This window comes from Clytia hemisphaerica, unplaced genomic scaffold (assembly GCF_902728285.1).
Source record: "Clytia hemisphaerica strain Z4C2 unplaced genomic scaffold, Clytia hemisphaerica genome assembly, whole genome shotgun sequence".
NCBI lineage: Eukaryota > Metazoa > Cnidaria > Hydrozoa > Leptothecata > Clytiidae > Clytia > Clytia hemisphaerica.
Window position 1 is genome coordinate 1,452,668 of NW_027104090.1, and position 21,294 is coordinate 1,473,961.

Below are 21,294 nucleotides of genomic sequence, written 5' to 3' on the forward strand. Positions count from 1 at the left end.
TGTTAGATAAACATTAAAACGATATGAACTCAACATATCAACTTTTCAAGCGATTTCTTCTTTACATACCTTATTGGAACTAATTTTCACAGAAACTAATTTTCGCTGTCGAAAAAAAATATCTGAAAAATTGCATTTAGCGGGTTTTAATTTTTCTCAGTTTTTTCCATTCAGGAATTTTCGCGGGTTTTAATTTTCGCGGTTTTGCCCTTTTTTGGACAAATTTCTTTCATTTTCCTAGGAATTTTTCAAATTTTTCGATGAAATTGGAAAAAATTGTATTTCGCGGGAATTAATTTTTGCGGTTTTCAACTCTCAAAATTTCGCGGTATTCGAAAAAATTAGTTCCAATAATAGATAATAATTATCTGTTGTGTTTGACCATCAAATACAAGAAAAAATAATGATTCTTTACCTTCAAGCGGTTAAATGTTGTCAAACATTCTACAGAGATCCCTGTTTTGTGACGGAGTAATGAAGTTAAAGAAGATACTTTTTAATGATAATAAATACACGAATATTAAAACGATTTTAACTCCAGTGTAAAAATTAAAAAAAAAAAAGTGCACATCGCTTTTGTGAATTTTCAGACAAATATATCAGAAACAGAGTTGATTCAAAATATGATAAATGTTAATAAAATTTTAAATTAATTAAAATTAATTTAACTTCAGGTGGAAAAGGATACAGCCATCATCTTCTTTGACTTTCTCTTTCATGAATTTATCTTTCGGTAAATTAGTATCACCAAAATAATACTAGTAAGATAAGAAATTAAGATTGATAATAAGACAAAATTATTGTACTGATAACATAGCAAGACAATTTAATACACATTGCTGAAGGGTAATTTCCCAGGGGAAGTTTAATTTTTTTATCTAAGCTTAACTTACCATTTTTTATCATATTACTGGTTACAGTTTATGTTTTCCTTTTTTCGGATTGAGAGATTTGTATAATATGTTTTTTAATAGTTTTAAAAGCTTTGGAAAGCCTGGAAAAGCACTTTATCATTCTGTTTCAAGTTCATCCAGGGGAGACATCCAAACTCAAACTTGCCACAAATAGTGTCAATTAGACATTTTGGGGGAGTGGAGTATACCTTGTGGACGATTATAAGTGGAAAATAAATTTTCACCAGACATATGAATTTCGGAGAAGTTCACTCAATGCTAAGAAATACTTTTCCATGTTTCATAACACCAAAACCAATGTCCAGATTTTCATGTCTTGAGTTCCCTTTGGAAATATGTGAGCCTTACTCATAAAATGACAATCTACCTTAAGTGGATTAAAGTTTATGTGGATTAATTTTTGCAAATTTTTGTTTTTTTGTAAAAATTAGTCCTAACAAAAAAAATTAAAATTCCCAAAATTGGCCTCCCCTTCTTCCTAGGAAAAGATGAAAGAAAACTTGTGAAAATGAGGACGATTCACAAAATTTTGTCCACGCAAAAATTTTAGATTTTTGATTCTCTTTTTGATGTTAGATAGACTACAGATATGCAGTAATCTGTAATTTGAAAAGGAATTTCTCTCTCAGTTAAGTTATGACATGTCTTAAATCATAGTCCGTATAAAAACCCCGGTCTGGAAGCCTTTTGTTTCCTTCTATTGTTTTTTACCTGAACTATCATTGAGAAATTACTTAATTTTGCTCACTTTTTGATCACATGATTAAATTTTTAAACCAAGAGGAGTATTTGGAAATGTGATCAAAAACTGAGCAAATCGATATTTATCTTTTGATATTAACAAAGGAAAAAGCTAATTAAAAGTTTAGACAATAAGCTTCCAGACCAGGGTTTTCTATACAGACTATGCTTAAATTTACCATTTAGATTAGTTAGATCACATTAGTGGACAGAAATTGACCAAACAACAAATGACTGAATATGAAGGGTACTATGATGTAGTAAGTTTATAACCTGATGTGTAACCTAATTGTTTTTTTGCTCATTTTTTTGAAAACTACAAAAGTGATTACGAATCATTGATGAGGCCACTAAAACTAAAACTTGAACTTCACAAGATTGGTTAATTCACTTCTATTCAAACTTTACCAAAGATGTATCCCACCAAAGTCCATTTTGGGAAAAAAAAATTTTTTGAAATTTCAATGAAATAAGCAAAAAACAAAAAATCCTATTTTTGTGATGATTTACAGTAATCAAAACTTCTTAAAATTTCCTGAGTTTTTCTGAAACAAATCATGAAAAATCGCTACTAGACCCACTCAAATTCATCAAAAACATCAACCAATTCAACTTAAACATCACCATATCCATCATGACGTCCACGAGGAATAGAAATATTCCAAATCCGCTTTGTAGTCCTTCATCCTGTGCTGACGACCGAAACGAAGAAAGTCTAACCTGCTCAAACTGTAATCGACTAGCTCATTACATTTGTACAAGGGTACCACCCTACATGATTGCAGTCTGTAATGACGTTAGAAGAACTACAAACGCATGAAAATATGTGTGTCAAAATTGCGTGCAAGTAAATAAAGATCTTTTGACACCCAATAGTGAATTTCAGGGGGTATGCTTGCTGGAAATCAAACTCAAAGGAGCGGATTCTTTTCCATTTTTAGTTATTATGACATTATTTTTTGCATTTTTTTTTTAGAGTTCTCGCAAAAGAAAATATCAAATTACACCTCAGGTTAGAAACTACATTATAGTGCCCTTGACCATTTTCCTTTTAAGTTGGTGCTCGTCCATTCCAGATCATCTAAATAATGACGCAATGTTTTGAGCTCCAACCCTGACCCTAACTGATATGATCAAAATAATCAAAAATTGAAAAAATCAAAAAGGTCAAAAAGGAATTAAGTTGAAGTTGGTTTGATATTCTACGTTTGACGTTTGATATTCGTTTGATATTCGTTTTGAAGTTTTAGTGAATTTTCAAGGGTGTCAGTGCAAAATTCATTGCAGAAGTCATTTCTGGCGTCCCCCAAGGATCAGTTCTTGGTCCACTTCTCTTCCTGATAATGATCCAAGATATTGACACTAACATCCTACATTCATTTCTATCTTCATTTGCCGACGATACACGTTTAATGAAGGAGATCTCTAATAACACTGATGCTCAATTTCTACAAAACGACCTTGATGTGGTGTATCAATGGACATCATTAAACAACATGCAGCTCAATGGCTTGAAGTTTGAACATCTTAAATACGGAAAAAACGAAGAACTGAAAGAACACTCAAGTTACCTCTCAGACACTGGCTCTCCTATCGAAACCAAGATGGACGTGAAGGATTTAGGAGTCACTCTGGATGTTAACATGACATACAGCAAACACATTACAAACCAGATCGAGAAAGTCAAAAGTATCATTGCTTGGATCCAACGAACGTTCAAAACAAGAGATTGTCAAGTAATGCTAACTCTTTGGAAGTCACTGGTACTACCACACATTGACTATTGCTCCCAGCTGTGGTCACCTTCAAAAAGATATCTGATCCAACAACTGGAATCACTTCAAAAAGCTTACCTGAATAGAATCCCTACACTTCAACATCTCAACTATTGGGAGAAGCTCAAAGAACTTAAACTATACAGCCTGGAGCGGCGCAGAGAAAGATACAGGATTATCTACACCTGGAGCATCCTAGAACAGCTTGTACCAAATTTTAACTATGCTGAAAACAAAGGTGGCATCTTCAGTTACAATAACCAGAGACTGGGTAGAAAATGTTATCTAAAAGAGGTGAACATAAGGCAAAAAAACATATGGAGAGACACCCTGTCAGAAGAAGGTCCCAGACTATTTAATGCCCTCCCACAATCCATCCGTAACCTCAAAAACTGCTCCAAAACTAGTTTTAAACATCAATTGGACCATTTTCTCAATTCACTACCGGACGAGCCACTGCTGCCGAATTACTTTCCTCTTAGGAGAGCTGATTCAAATAGCATCAAAGTCATGGTCCATCATCGGATTTCTCAAATTGGATGATTGTTGAGACGAACAAAGAAGCCTTCAAAAAGTATCAAAAAAAAGTAAGTAAATTTCAGGGCTCTCCGTCGCAGTGTGCTCCCTCTAAAAATTTGTAACTATGGGCTCCTGTGGAGGAGAGCGGTTGTGTTTGGAACTGGAAACTATTTGAAGCCAATAGAGTTTATTCTCAATCAAGGGTGTCTGTGCAAAATTTCAGTGCTCTCCGTCGCAGTGTGCTCCCTCTAAAAATTTGTAACCGTCAAACCTTGTTTCGCTCGGCTGTAATGACAAGTTGGGCTCCTGTGTGTCTAGACCCGATCAATCGAACTTGTCGAACCAATCGAACAATCGAACTCCATCGAACGCTTAAAGTTCGATTAAAAAAATTAATTGAACTCTAAGATTTTTAAAAGATATTGTGAGTGTACGATTAAGTTCGATCAATGGGTTTCGGTTCGATCAGTTCGATAAACCAATTTTGTTCGACAAGTTTGTGCTGCTCCGCCACGTGCATTTGCCTAAAAGGGTAAAATGGCGAAATGCGAAAATCGATTTTGGCAAAGAATTACCAAAAAATAGCACTTTAGGATCAGAAACAGTCAAAAACCAGCTTTTTCCAATTTTCTTTGAGTTACAGGAATTGATTCCTTGTTTGTTTTGATCTGAAATTTTCAGTAGGGATGGCCAACATGGTTCCCTTGCTCAAATCTGCGCAGGTTTTTCAATATAGATGTCACATGACTCAATTCCCGTATTCTTATTGGACTAGAGAAAGCGAAAGTGAAATCGCGCGATCTGATTGGATGAAAAAAAGACCGCGGGAACTGGAACCGAAAATGATTCTCATTCTAAAACAAGATGGCGCCTGACGGCGAGAAAGCACATCGTTTCCTTTGGAAGAAAAGGTTGTAAATTCTGGTTGATTTTAAGGTTTTATCTTATCTTATCTCATTTACTATAATTAGTAGAGGCTTCTTACTTGTGTTACTTGTGTAGGTGTTCGAGCAAAGTGCTCAGGTAAGATTCTTGGTGAACCACGTCTGTTTGATCAATCTGTCGAGGGAAAAAGAATCTCAGCAGATATTTTTCATGTCAAGTATTGAGTTTGAATTAGCTCTCCTGCACCCAGTATATCCATGAATTTGGGGTTCATCCGGGATCGACTTTAAGTGAGTGTCAAAGGCATTTTTAAATTTTTTAGTTGAAGTGTTTTTTAAGTTTCTTATGCTCTTTGGCATTGCAGTGAATACTTCTTCAATGTTTGGGGAAGGTAAGTCTATAAAAGTTATTTGTTTTTCGGTGGAAAAAAGTGTTTAAAAAAGCATTTTTTGTGCTCAAGGTTTATTTTTCTTTGCAAATTTTTGTCTTCAATCTTAAATAAATGAACGAGTATTTGACTGATGGTTATGATTTTTCCACAGAACATAGTGAAACTATTCAGGAGCTTGGACCTTTTTACAGAACTTCAAAAAATCTGTTAGTTCTGGAGATATATAAAAAAGTTTAGAGATTGGTGATTCGCGTTCGTGTTTTGCGTTCCCAAACCAAACGCACGTGTCGCCACTGTATATTAGCTTCTTTTCTAAGCCAAATTCGGAATGTATATAAATCGGGAAATTACTTCCAATAATGGATTACACACTTTTCCTGTATATACTTTTAGGGCCAGCAGCGGTTTGTTGGGGCGAAGTATTCCGCCACTCGGCCGCACGCGAAATTGCAACTTTATTTCGGATAGACAAATATGTCCGGGTACAATAAACGTTAAGCTGTTAAGTCCGGGAATTGTGGAAATGGCAATCGCGTGCCAGGATAAATTTGTTGCAAGCGAGGGAAGATATATGAGGATTTAATATCATCGAACTAATCGAAGTTTTTACTGACCGAACTAATCGAACTGCTATTGCTTCAAAAATTGTGAGTGTTCGTTTAGGAAAAAACTCTTGTATATTGATCATTCCGACATTTTAAATTTTCCGGGGGTTTTGTTGTTTGGACTTGCTTAGGTCAGGGTTGCTAGTAACAGCTCGAATTTCAGTCAGGTTAAAAAAGGGGCAATTTTACCCATTATAATAACATTACACCCGTCTTTTTTGTCATTCTATAAGTATTTCCAAATTTTGTATTCTGCTGTGCGAGTGTGGCTCAACGGATAGCGCGCTGGGTTTCTGATCAGAAACTCTTCATTTGGTGGATATTTCGAGGTAAGTTAAAACACTTTAAAATAGTCAGAAAACATAGTAAATAAGTTAGAAAAGTCACCAGGGGGTCAGAAGAAAGCCTCAGAGAAGACAGGCAGAAATAAAAAGTCGATGTCGGAATGAGCAATATACATGAGTTCTTTCCGTCCGATTAGGTTCGATTAAATTTTGGAACTGGAAAGGCAATAGTTTATTCTCAGGGGTGTCTGTGCAAAATTGAGGTTTGACGGTTACAAATTTTTAGAGGGAGCACACCAGGGTTCGAATTATAGCTTCGCACTTCGCAAAATGCGAAGTGAATTTTAGATTTCGCGATCAAAAAAGATTTCCTAACTCAAAAATGCGAAGTTAAAAAGACAACAGCTATTTTGCTATCCACACATTTAATTTGTTTATCTATTGCTTTATCAAATTGTTGCCTCGTAACTTTCTTCATTCATTTATCTATTGCTTTATCTACTCGCTACTTCGCAACTTTCTTCACTCGTATATCTATTGCTTTATCTATTTGCTAGCTCGCAACTTTCTTCATTCGTTTATCTATTGTATTGCTTTATCTACTCACTACTTCGCAACTTTCTTCATTCGTTTTTATCTTGCTTTATCCACTTGCTACTTCGCAACTTTATTCAATCGCTTATTTATTGCTTTATCTACTCGCTACCACGCAACTTTTTTCATTCGTTTATATCTAGCTTTATCCACTCGCTACTTCGCAACTTTATTCATTCGTTTATCTATTGCTTTATCTACTCTCTACTTCAAAACTCCACTTTACTTTGCTTTGTCTACAACCACTTATTTCAAGTCTTACTTCGCTTTTCTCGAGAAATGCATTGAAGATACTTTCGCATTTTCTTTCAAACAACATCGCAAAAAACTAAAAATGCTTGGCAAACAGTGAAAAAATTTCGCCTGCGCCGCACCTTTTTTACCTCGTTTACTGGAAAAAAGATAGCGAAGCTCCTAACATTTATAATTCGAACCCTGCACACTGCAACGAAGGACGTAGCCTGGGAATCCAATCGTTAAACTTTTTTCACAGTCTAGTTTATGATATTGTTGCTGCTTGTTTAACGCTTGGCGCAGGTAACTCGCCTGCAGGGACATTTTTCCCTGCAATGCAGGTTCGGCCTGATTGGCCAGCTTTTGGCGTATTACTTAGCAGTACTTTCGCGCACATTTTGATAATTTCGATGCGCGCGCATAATTTATGGAAAAAGCTGACTCTGCAGAAAAAAGGAAAACAAATGAAAATGAAAACATAGATTCATTTCGAAACAAAATGGCTGTTGGCTGGAAGTCTAAATACATGTGGCTGATGTTTTGATGTGGTTTTTAGTAGTTTTGAAAGTCTTTAGAGCTTCTGAAAGAGTTTTTATGGTAAGTTGATTATGTGTGTTTGCCTGGGTTTCCAAAGTTCAGCAAGTCTGTCAACAAGGGGAGGGTTAATGCTGATCTCAGAGTTTTAGTCAGCTGGCTTAATGCCAACAAAATTTCTTTGAATGCTAGCAAAACTGAGTTTGTTATTTTTCGTTCCCCTTGGAGACAGATGGACTGTATTCCAAGAATTAAGCTTTGCGGGAAAATTCTATCACCAAGTAAGAGTGTGAAGTATTTGGGTGTTCACCTTGACAATCATCTAAACTGGAAGGTTCATACTTCTTTCGTTGCTGCTACATTGAGAAGGGCAAATGGGGCAATATCCAAACTTCGTCACTATGTTCCAATTCACATCCTTCTAAACATTTATCATGCAATTTTTGCTTCTCATGTTCGCTATGCTAGTCAACTCTGGGGACTGTGTGACAATACTGTCACACATAGAATTCTTACTCTTCAAAACACTGCACTAAGACTCATGACCTTTAGTGAACCAAGAACTTCTGCCACTCCCCTGTTTGCTGAACTTAAATTACTCAAAATCTTTGATCAGGTGAAAGTAATGAATATCTTATTTATTCAAAAATACCTCCAGGGTAATCTTCCATCTGATGTCCTATCAACACTTAATTTTGATGAAATTGATCACAAAACTGGCACCAGGGGCAAAGCTATTAAACTACTAAAACTTTCAACGGTCAAAACCACAAATTTTGGACTTAACTCTTTCTCTCGTCTTTCGTCAAAACAATGGAATGAGTTACTAATAAATCATCCTGACACTGATTTTCACAACCTTGATACTGATGAACTAAAATCTTTAGCTACAAAATTCTATTTAGACAAATACAAAGCTGAAAACAAATAATCTTTGTGTGTGTGTGTGTGTGTGCGTAATTGTGTGTGCATGAGCTTAGTGTGTTTTCCCAGGGTGGGAGGGGGTGGGTCGTGTAACAGGAAGAACTTTATAGATAAAACTACTCAAAGAAATTTTCATAAAATAAAAGTAAAAATATTTCTTATATTCATTATTTTGTGTCACTATTAATATTATGATAATCGTTTATTCATTTGTTCTTTAGTTCTGTAATAATTTTTCAGTTTCTTCTAGGTTCCCCATTGTATTAGAGAAATCTATTTTTTTTTTGTAAGGGGTTATCCTGCTGTGTTGCAGCGAAAATATATTCAATTCAATTCAATTCAAGGGTTCACACACAGACTGTTTATAACATTCTGTGCCAGACTAATCTACCTGCACCAAGCTCTATAATTTTAGAACTTTGTGAGGTGAGGTATTTTTTGTTTTTTCTAAGATTATGAGCTTGGATTCCCAGGCTACGGAGAACGCTGAAATTTTGTGTCTGTCTAGCTGTAAAAACAAAAAAAGTTAGCTACATTTTGCCTGCAGCAAAGCTTTTAGTTTAAGTCCTGGGGGGGGGGTACTTAGGCAAAATGGGTGCCGGGTATGTGCGAGCCATAAGGGTACCTTTTCTCATTCCTCAAAAGTCTCTCAAAGGGGTACAAATTCAAAAGTTAGTCTCTGAAAGGGTCCCAAAATCATGAAAATCAAAAATTTTTCTCTCAAAGAAAGGGTCACAATTTCCAAAAATTTTGACCAAAATTTGGTAGAAATCAAACCAAAATTTGGAAAAAATGGACCAAAATTTAGGAAAAAGTCTCTCAAAGGGTCGATTTTCGATTTTCGGCTTGGAGGTTCCGGGGTTTAAGTATATAAATGAATAATTATGATACCTCAACTTGTCTGATAATTTTCTTGTCAAGATCAGATGTTTCTTCAACTTTGTTTTCAGTCATTGTATTTATGTTTGTTGTTTTTTGGTCAAAGAAGATGAGCCACAAGAAATATCTGGTACACACGTGTTGCTTGATTACTTTCGATTTGAAAAATGAACGATGTAGCTCGTTCGGCACTTTAGTTTCATTGAATATTTTCATGTTCCGGTGCTACTTCTACCCGCATGTCTGGGGCACCGTCCCGATTATGGAGATTACGCAGTAGTTTGAATTTATTGAAAAATATGGAAGCCAATCCCGGGGGGGGGGGGTACTTAGGCAAAATGGGTGCCGGGTATGTGCGAGCCATAAGGGTACCTTTTTTCATTCCTCAAAAGTCTCTCAAAGGGATACAAATTCAAAAGTTAGTCTCTGAAAGGGTTCCAATCAAAATCACGAAAATCAAAAATTTCTCTCTCAAACAAAGGGTCACGAATTCCAAAAATTTTGACCAAAATTTGGTGACAATCAAACCAAAATTTGGAAAAAATGGACCAAAATTTTGGAAAAAGTCTCGCAAAGGGTCCCAAAATCACCAAAATTTTGTCTCTCAAAGGGTCGATTTTCGATTTTCGGCTCGGACGACATACCCGTCACCTCGCAAACCTAGTACCCCCCCCCCCCGGGAAACCAATATGCACAAAAAGACTGCAAACCAAGGTTTACAGTTCTAAACTTAGGTTTGCAGCCTGTAAACTTAGGTTTGGAGTCTCGAAACCTATGTTTACAGTTCTAAACCTTGGTTTGCAGCCCTGCAAACCTAAGTTAATGTGTAAACATAGGTTTAGAGACTGTAAAGGCCTGTAAACCTAAGTTTACAGTCATTAACGTAGTAGGTGGGGGTGGGCTAGTAGGTTTGTACTCTAAAGCTTGGGTACGATGGCTCTGAGGGAGAATTTCCTTTCCATTTCAAATTCTCTTTTCCTTTTAAAACAAACAATAGGTTCTATTGTTTAACAAAAGGAGAAGTGAATTTCAAAAGAAGAATTTTTTTCACCTTTTGTCAAAAGGAAAATTTTTTTATCACCTGGATTTGGATTTTTAGGCTAGGGGGGGAGGCGTACGGGGTTTGAGATTTCCGAAATACCGAATAATTTTTCCGAAATTTCAGAAATTCCGTAAAAAAAATGATTGAAATTCCGATACCAATTTTTTGGGTATTTCCCCTCGTTTTGACTAGTTTTTCATCAAATTTGATTTTTCATGTATGAATTCCGAAAAAGGGGGATAAAAACTTTATAATAAATACCGAAATTTTGAAGCAAAAACAATTCATTGATTTTCAATACCGAAACATTTTCAGAATTCCAAAATACCGAAGAAATTTTGCCCGATTTCCGAACCGAAATTCGTAAGAAGAAAGGGTCGAAATATCGTACGCCACCACTATAAACCTAGGTTTGCGGTTTGACTACGTAAGTTATTTTGAATAATAGCATATAATCCCTTAAAACATTGTTTAAAATACTGACCAGATCGAAAATCGCCAAAATTTGTTTGAAGTACGAAAGCTAGCCCATTCCCGGGGGTACTAGGTTTACGTACGGGATATGACAGGGTGGGGATGATGCCAGCTTTCGAGCCTCAAACCCTTAGTAGAACTAAAAAGGAAGAAAAATTGGATTTTGTGAATTTTGCGACCCATATTGGGACTGATTTGACCAAATTTCGATGGGGCGCAAATAATTGAAATCTTCCTATTTTTCCGACTCTTAATTGGAGTTTTCCAAGAAGGCATCCCTCCTGTCTCTTTCACAGTCTTGGCGGAATCTCCCCCCCCCAGTAGTAGGAATGAAAATCTTAATCAAAATCCAAACGGGGGATAGAAATTATATTCTTAAAAATCCGGTAGGGACTTTGGAATGCAATATTTTCCAAAAAAGTTCAAATTGATTGGGACGGAAACAAAATTTCCCGGTGGGGCTGAAATTTAGGCGTGTTTTCCCACCTGGCCAAATTTTCCAGTGGGATTGAGGGGAGCAGAAGAGCAGAGCGAGAGAGAGCAGAAGTCTGTGTGGGATAAAAAAATGCTTTCACATGAAAATAACTTTTTTAGGTTGTTTTACTGTCGCAATTTGACCAGTCTCATTAGGTTGCACTGTTGAATTGGGGGGGGGGGGGGCTGAAAAAATAATCGATTGTTTGAGGGATAGTATGAAATATGAATTTGAAAGGAATTTAGTGTTGGTATTTAAACTGTCTTTATTATATCTTCATCTGTTAAAGTTATTCCGTTCCAATTGATGATATTACTTTGTGTTCTTCGTCTGGCGGTGTCTTGACAAGGGTGGAAAGAAAGAACACGCCTCAAGGCTTTATTGAAATTCTTATAAATCAAAGTATATATGATTGGATTGAAGATAATTGAACTTTTCCCGAAGTATGCTGAAATGTCTAATACAAAGGGCGAGACGGTTCCATGGCAAAGTCTGTAAATTATGCATAGTGCATATGGCGTCCATGAAATAAGGAAAGCTAAGAGCATGACTAAAAACATAAGTGTGAACGATCTTTGAATGTCCATAGTATGTTGCGTCATGAGGGAACTTTTTCCTTGGTAGCGCACGGCTTTCTCTGACAGTTTTCCGTATTCTTTCTTGATGACGACGTAACAAGCTACACTTGCGGCTATCGGTATGAGATAGCCTAGTAACAATAACGAATAGTTGTATGTTGTGACGCTCCATGTATTCATATTAATGTCAATGCTACAGCGTTTCATAGAGACGCCCTCATGCGTGTAGTTACCCCATCCCAGCAAAGGACAAACGCCGAGAACAGTACCATATATCCAAGCTATACTGACAAAGCAAGCCATGATACTTTTCCTTTTTAGCACAATGTGCGCTCGATATGGATACTTGATAGTGTACGCGCGTTCGATCATTAAAAGCACCATATGCACGATAGAGCTCAGCGAGGATGACGTCACAGCAAATGCCGATATTTTGCAAAACATAATATCATCTGTTGATGTTAACTCGAGTGAAAAACCGAACAAAGCTGGAAGCATATCGGATACTGCTAAGCTCATTAAAATAACATTACGTAATTCGTGATTGTCTTTCTTCATCATAAAGAGAAGAGTTATAATTACCAAAAGGTTTAGTATCGTTCCCAATGTCACCATCACCAGTAGAAAAATATGTTCGTACGTTACTTCCAGCACCATTACGGATTCAAAAAATCTCGTGTAGTATGACCTAGCGTTGACTTAGGATTCAGAAGATCTTGCTAGTGTTAAAATGTTAAAACACCCTCTTCCTTCTTTGCGTGTAAAGATGTGAAGTGGTGGAAATGGAAAAAAGAAATCTATTATATGAAAAAAGGAGGCTGAACAAAAGTAAGTTTTATAAGAATAATAATAAGTTAACGTTTTTAGTAAGAACAACAATTGACAAAATTAAAACACTGAACTATTGCGGAAAAAATATTGAACTAACCAATAAGAACAGGTGAAACGAGGCTGAAGCACTTTCACATCCGTGCATTCCAACAGTGCAAGATGAGTTCAGCGAAAAGCTTAACTTCAATACAACAACATGGTGTTCTAAATCACAAAAGTTTCTTATCAATAATTTGCAAAATATGAAAATTCTCGAATATTGCTCTCAACTAAAAAGCTTTGATACTTTTCTCTAAAATCTTTAGTCTGGGGTGTTGAAATATGAAAGCCGAGATAACACTTCAAAATAGAAAAAAAAACCTAATTTGAAATAAATTTGAAGAGGTCATTTTTTTAGGAAAAAACGATATCGAAGAGAAATAAAAAAATTAAGGATCTGATAAGTCAATTAGTGCCAATTAGATTTTCCTTTAAGTTTTTAACGACGAAACTAAAAAAAATGACAACGAAATTAAAAAATTGACGACGAAACTGAGAAATTGATGTTGAAACTGAAAATAAATTGTTACAGTATGTGGCCCACAAAACGTCGATCAAATTTAAAACTTCTCTCAAATCTAGAGGAAAAGAGGTTTTACAAAATTTTTTGCTGCATGAAAAACTTTAACATCTCTACTTTATTTCCGGGAAGTTCTTTTCAACAGTATTTTTCAATCGCTTAAAGATAGGTAGCTTTTTTCTAAGGGCCCCCAAAACGAAGGTTTGCAATTTTAGCGATTTCTCGAGATATCTTTAAGATATGAATACAAAATGTTGACCATAGTTTGGAAATGTGATTTAGAGGGTTTTGGGCATAAATTTGTTTGATAAAGTTTTTACAGTATACCCCTGGTTGTCAAAACGCAGGTTTGGGGCCCCCCAAAACGCAGGTGTAGTTAAAATCAAATTATTAAGCCCAGTGGTAAAAAGGGGAGAAATTATGAACATATTTGTGTTTTCCATTAAATTTACGACCCGATGCATGTAAAATTTATGATTTTTATAAAATGTTTCAAGATTTTCGATGATGCAAAGTCCAAACTGAAAATTCAGAAATTTTCAAAATGACAATTTTGATTTAACAACGTCTTAATCAAGTTTCTGAAAACAAATCTCTTTTGAAAATAGTTCCATTCATGTATGAAATATGCTGTTAAAATTTTAGAAAAACAGCTTAACTGAAATTGAAAATATTAAGCTTTTAAAGGTATTTTTCTCCTACATTTTGCAAAAAAATGACAGAATTTGCCATTTTTGCTGATTCAGCGAAAATTTTTATATGTAATATTAATTTTTTGTTATAAACTATTATTTCAGGCTGATAGGAATGGAATTCAAAGATTTTTTGTTGTTTCTCATATTTAGAATTTTCGGTTTTATCAATGCTGATTCTAGGGCCCCAAAATACTGGTTGACCTTTAAGATGCTATATCTTTTACCCATCGTCTAAAGTCACAGATGTATCTGCATTTTCTGAACGGCATTAAGTGTAGAAAGTTTCCTATACCCCATTTTTATAACTTATTTTCAATATCCAAGTAGCTAGAGTGAGTTATGTGCAATTTTGATCTAATTTTGGTGTTAAAATATTTCCTTCAGACGCAAATATGTTATTTTGAATCTGTCTCAAACCATTAAAAACATGTTCTTTTTCAAGTATAACCATCATTCTTTCAAAATAAACAAAAAATCGTTTAATTCTGATAAATCTACAAGTGAGAATTCTCATTTTAATGATGACCTCCGTTTTGGGGGCCACATACTGTACTTCGTAAATCTCCACCATCACATTCTGGTTCATCATTGCCAGCATCTCATTCACAAGAACCATCTTCACCAGGATTGCATTCACCAGAACTATCAAATCCATCTTCAGAATCCACCAGAATCAATGTTTATTTTGAAACCGTCAGGGCCCCCATTTTCTTTTTTTTTTAGTTTCGTTGTTGACTTTTTTTGACGACGAAACGAAGTAACAATTTATTTTCAGTTTCGTCGTCAATTTTTGCTCCGGCCTAGGAGCCTTAAATTCTCTCTCGTCCGACGACGACGGTCAAGACATTTTTTGTTTGTTTACAAATTCCGATTTTCCCGATCTTAATAACTCGTGGTATCGGGATATGAATTGCGTTCGATGCGCTAAAATGCTAAAATATTGCATCAGCCACATTTTATCTCCCTTATAATGCGCCATTTTTACCGAAAAACTGAGTAAGAAAACATTGAATTTGAATTAGTTACCTAAAGGCCGGTCTCCACTTGCGCGCGGCCTTAATAGTTGGCCAATACTGTTTCGTGTTTCGTGTTGACATCTTTTTTTTTTTTTTTTTTTTTTTTTTCTCAAAATATCATAACATCTCTTACAAAACAACCTATCGCCTGGCAATGTAACCTGTAGGAGGTTTTCAAAGCCGCCAGGGAAATATTATATATTTGGTAACTATGTACCAGTGGATACCCCTTAAAACCACATACCCCTTAAAACCCACAATGTTGCATTTTTGGCTTTCATAACTACCAGATTTAATTTTATGTGGTATGTTTCACTTTTTTACAACCTCTTATAAATGTTCTTTCATAAAATACCAAATTTTAAGGATTTTAAAGATGCTAAAGTATCTTAAAATTCGAAGTTATTCAAAATTTTATCAAAAATCCCTTCAAAAAATCAGGTTTTTTGGACCTAGAAATTACACAATTGAATTTAAGGTCATAAAACCTATACTTTTTAGATACCTATACTTATGGTAGGTATGAAAAAATCATTTTCATCTTCGTGAATAGACCCCAACGAAAATGACAGGCCCTTAAAATTCTACTTTAAAGCACTTTTATGGTGATGATCAATAAAATCTGAAAATCGACTTTCTCAAAACCTGGTCATGTTGCATACCAAAATGTCACAAATTTGATGGAGATTTAGAAAAACATTAGAACCATAGGTCAAAAATGAAGCGAATGAAGGTTTTGGCCTTTCGTAGCCGTTTTTGACGAAAAAACCACACACAATTGCATTATGGGCATGAAATCCTGAAAAATGAAAATATTGTTTTGGGAATGAACTTCTAGCAAGTCTTTGAACCATTGAATCACGAAGCAACACCAAATTTGAATCCATCAGCTTGAGTATCCCGTTAGCAAGGGTCGGACTTTGTGGTTTTTAGCCTTATTTTTGTAGGTTTTAAGGGGTATTTTGATTTTAACACATATTTTTGAGATCATTTAGGTACTAATGGTATATTCATAACATTAGTAACTTTACAGTGAATCACTGTTCAAAATTTGAGGTCAAAAGAACTTTTTTGTAAAAAGTTGTTCGAGAAAAACCATTTTGTAGGTTTTAAGGGGTAAATAGCTAAAACTGCACTTTTTCACTTCCTCGTGAAAAACTGAAAACTGTTTTCTACAAAACATCACTGCTAGGGAAGACAATCATAGACAACGTACTTTCAACACAAAAAGTTTCAGCCTTACACTCCAACTAAACAATGAGATAGAGGGTACCACTTTTTATTGTGGGTTTTAAGGGGTATCCACTGGTACATGTTTTTAAGGATATGAACAATAAAAATAGCTTTTTAACAGCTACAACTGATAGATAATGTTGGATAAAAAACGTCATGCGACGAAAAAACGAAAACAAAATATACGAATATGTTAAGTTTCAACATAAAGAACATAAAGAACACAATGAAAGTGTTACGGTAGTAAAAGTTTAGAGCTTGGATACTTGGTAAAAAGTTAAAAGTAAAAGTTTACTAGCTAGTCATCAGAGTTTTGAAGATTGCGTTTTAAATGTGTAGTAAAGGATTCAATGGAAAAGGTATCACGAGTGAGGTGACAGAAATCGTTCCAAAACTGCGGAGCATAGAAGGAGATTGGTAAATTAGCATCACAAAGATGAATATTAAAGAGACCATGATTGTCTGCGTGTCTAGTCCCATGCATGTGGTCTGGACGATTAAATAAGCAATGTAATGAGGTTGGGAGTGTTTTATCTTTGACATACGAGTAAATGAGTTTACAACATTGCATGATATATAGTTTGTTTAGATTTAGAGGTTTAAAGTCATCAATTCCATCGGGATTATGTTTATTTATATTATGTATTATTTTTTCGATTATATTAGATATAGGAGCTGTTCCCTTCGTTGAAGGTGACCCCCATGAAGACAGTCCATACTGAATTTGTGATTGAATGAAGCTGAAATATAAAACACGGTTGATAGAGTTCGAAACCAAATAGCTTACCTTTCTTAAATACCAGAGGCTTTCTTAACTTTTCCTAAAACATAATTTACCTGCCCTGTCCATTCAAGTTTATCGTCAATCATCACACCAAGATATTTCACTGTTTCCATTCTGACAATTTCAGTGTTTTCAAGCTTGATACTGAAATTGTCCTTCTTTTCCTCTGTAAACAAAAGAAAACAGGATTTAAGGATATTCAGAGAAAGCTTGTTATTGATCAGCCACCTACTGACATTTTCCATCTCCCTATTCACCAAGATTTCTAGTTCCTTGAGATCACTGTGACGAGCCACCAGGCAAGTATCATCTGCAAATAAGGTATAGAGAAATGATTCTGTCGACTTGGGGATATCTTTCGTGGCTTGCTGGCTTGTCGCAGTTCGCTTGTACTTTCTTCCAAATTATTGGGTAAGACAGAGCTCTCCAAATCTTTTTAGTTCCTTGTATATTAGTCATTTTAAAAAACGAAACGATAGCAGCAAGTGTACACTGGTTAATTAACCTCACTTGTTGGTTATCAATAAAAGATAGCATAAGCTTGTCTGTGTTATATATCAGACAAGCAGCTACACCCTGGGAGGTTGCATGCGAGCTCCTTGCATCCTCTTGTTTAACTTACTTAACTTGCTTAACTTGCTAAACCTGCAAAACCTACACAACCGGCAAAACCTACACAACCTACACAACCTGAAAAACCTACACAACCTGCATAACTTGCACAACCTACATAATCTGTCATTTGTTCTAGTTAATTTTGAAAGCATCAACCTAACACTCAACGAAAACTTAGCAATTCAAAATACTAGCAAGCGTCCCAAAATGCCAGCGTATCAAGTTTCAAAGGCTGTTTTAGGTTCATTTAACCAAGCAAATGAGGAATCGTTTGGAAATACGGCTGGAACACAATGTAGTGTAAATTGTCTGTATGCTCTTTTTTGGTCAAATTTTCGACATGTTTCTAATTGGAAGACAACAGACCTTGACAAAATCTTAATCGAAGGAGATAAGTTGTACAAACAATTAAACACTAATTCTTATCTTTCTGTTGATGAAATGCCGCGATTCATTGAAACAAACGGCATTGTAACTGACATTAATTTTTTGAATTTTACAAATGGTGAAGCTAAACTTATTGATGGTTATCCACTACTTCGTACCCCTTTTAGTTCCTCTGAAAATCTAGATTTCAATGCATTAATGATTATTAAAAATTTCACTATAGCAATTATGAGTCGAACTCAAGGCTATTTCATCTTTGACTCTCATAGTCGAAATGAACGTGGACTGCTTCAACCATCAAATGGAAAGTCGTGTCTATTAAAATTTGATAATATTTTCGAACTTGAAAAATATATCCAATGTTTTTATTTAGTAGAAATGGAAAATGAGAGTGCTCACTTTGAAATCCAATTTGTTCAAATTTACGGTTTAAGAGAAGAGCTAAAAAATATATTGCAGCAAGACTTTTCGTAGCCTGGAGATCCATGCTATGATTTCTTATTCTATATACTGATGGCGAAATATATAGCATGGTATGGGCTGACAGTTTGAATTTCCCATATCCTAATAACGGTTGAAAACACAGCCAATCAAATCCTGTTATTGCTTCACTGGTCACACTTTCTTAAAGAAAGCGCAACTTCCGAAATTTGGTTTTTATTTTAGTTAGTGAGGACAGCGCTAAATTCGAATTTCCCACTGTAATTTTTTTGAGGCCAAAATCGGACTCACAGCTCTGACCCGTCAAGTATTCATCAGATTTAAAAAAAATACGCAGACGGGTTCCTGTCTAGACTTTTCGGCATTCTTGAGAAATTGTACCCGCAAAAGGAAAAACGATTCAAGAGCAGCCAACGGCTAGAAAACACAAAATAACTGTTCAGAAGCGTTCCCAGGGCTGGAAAAAACCATCTGTTATTTTGACTTTTGGTTCCTAGAAAAGTACATCTGTTATATGAGAAAATTTTAGCTCCTGGAAAAAATGTCTGTTCGATGAGGAAATTCGGGCTCCTGGATAAATGCATGTGTTTTATACAAATTGATCCTGGAAAAAAGTAATTTTGTTCTCTTTTTGTTTCCCAAAATGTTCTTACTGGAAAAATATATGTGTTCTTTTTCATGATTACTCCTGGATTTTGCTAACACAACAGAGTTCTGCTGGAAAATTTGATGTGTTCTTTTTTCAAACGCTCCTGGATTTTCCGAACAGATATTTTAATGAAATTGGTGCCTGTCCTTTTGATAAAATTCACATCCTCCTAGATTTTCATGTCTGTTCGTTAAGCAAACTGTTCCTGGATTTTCTCCCTAAAATCTCTCTCCTGGAAAAATAGTACAGATATTTGAGAAATATCCGTCGTTGGCTGCTCTTGACGATTGTGGTGATGGAAATCATTCTACTAAATATCAAAAAACACGTAAAGAAACAAACAAAACATATTATCAGAAAAACCAAGAAGTGCTTATTGAAAATAAAAATATTTATCGTTCCCAAAACAAGGAAAAAATTCAAGAAAATGACAGAAATTATCGTTCCCAAAACAAGGAAAAAATTCAAGAAAATAACAGAAACTATTGTTCCCAAAAAAAGGAAAAAATTCAGGAAAATAACAGAAACTATCGTTCCCAAAACAAAGAAAAAATTAATGAACAAGGTAGAGTTTATTATAAAAAAAACAAAGGTAAGATAGCTGAAAGTAGAAAGAAAGTACACAAAGAAAATTTAGTGCAGAAATTTATAAAACTTGTTAATGAAGGTCCATTTTACATATGTGTTTGTTGCAATAGATGTCTTTATTGTGTTTGTTGCAATAGATGTCTTTATCGACAAACTGTTATCAAATATTCTGCTGATAAGTATGACATGCCAGAAGAAGATTATTATTCTGAAGTTGTTTCTTTTGATGGTCAGTTGTACATTTGCAAGACATGTCATAACAAGCTTAAGAAAGGAGACTTACCTTGCCAATCTGTCAAAAACAAGCTTTCGCTTGACGAATTACCAAAAGAATTTCATACTCTTCGCAGACTTAAAAAGATTCTCATTTCGCGCAGAATTTTATTCAAAAAGATTGCAATAATGCCTAAAGGCCAGTTTCCAAAACTTAAAGGGTCTATTTTTAATGTGCCAATCAATGTTGAAGATGTTGCTAATACGTTACCAAGAAGTACAACTGATAACGGTCTGCTCATCGTCAAACTGAAAAGAAAACTAGAATATAGAGGACATGTTGTTTTTGAACCAATCAGGCCTGATTTCATTCAACGTATACTCAGTTATTTGAAAGAAAACAATCCTCTCTATCATGATATACAAATTGATATTAATAACATTAATGACGAGTCAATGGTAGAAAATGCTACAAATGTTATGGAGGAAACAAATTCTGATGTAAGATGAGGAATCTGAAGAAGTTGATAATGAGATTTTAACATTGGCACCTGGTGAAGGCGAAACACCTATTTCAATTCTGTACGATGAAAATTGTGAGATGCTTGCTCATCCTCATTTATTTCCGAAAGGCAAATTTGGTTACAAAGTTGAGCGTGATGTTAAACTTAGTCCGTCCAAGTATTTTAATCAAAGGCTTTTGAATGAAAAGCAAAACTTTGCATCTGACCCAGACTACATTTTTTATGCCTGTTCTGTCCTTCAGCAACTTAGACTATCAAATCAAATTAATATAGCAATGAAAAAGGTTTCTGCTTCTAATTTAAGCGCGGGCATGTTTAGTCAAAATTTCAAAGAAACAGTGAAGCAATTTATTGCAAATGATAAGGCTTTTGCTTTCATGAGTACTATCAAAGGAACACCAGCTTATTGGAAAAAATTTCAACAAGAAGTTTTAGCCATGGTTAAACAACTAGGTCCACCAACTTTCTTTAATACCCTGAGTTGCGCTGATCTTAGATGGAACGAGCTGATCTCTATTATTTACAAACTTAAGGGTCAAAATGTTACTGATGAATTCATAGACAATCTTTCCTATCATGAAAGATGTGAATTGTTAAATAGTAATCCTGTACTTGTGGCTAGACATTTTCAATACAGAGTTGAAGTATTTTTTAAAACAATCATATTAGATGGCCCTCTTGGTAAAACCACTTTTTACGCTATCCGTGTCGAATTCCAAGTTCGTGGTAGTCCTCACATTCATTCATTTCTTTGGATCTTAAATGCACCAGTACTAACTAAAGAAACAAAGGTAGAATACATAGAGTTTCTTGATAAGATAATCAAAGTTGACTTACCATCTCAAGAAGAAGATCCTGATTTATTTAACCTTGTAAAAACTTATCAATTACATCGCCATTCAAAAACATGT

At 35.1% G+C, this 21,294-nt stretch overlaps 1 protein-coding gene across 2 annotated transcripts in view; it reads right to left on the minus strand.

The window, feature by feature from the left end:
* LOC136812792 (lupus La protein homolog A-like) overlaps window positions 1-21,294 on the minus strand; it is a 30,263-nt gene that overhangs the window by 5,050 nt on the left and 3,919 nt on the right. Inside the window, exons 2-4 of one of the 2 annotated variants that reach the window (XM_067069317.1) lie at window positions 17,020-17,132; window positions 689-758; window positions 416-456 (exon numbers count right to left, since the gene is read on the minus strand). In XM_067069317.1, the coding sequence (XP_066925418.1) occupies window positions 416-456; window positions 689-758; window positions 17,020-17,132 (224 nt within the window). Of the gene's footprint in view, window positions 1-415; window positions 457-688; window positions 759-9,291; window positions 9,523-17,019; window positions 17,133-21,294 lie in introns of those variants that run through there. The other variant, XM_067069316.1, reaches the window with a different exon arrangement.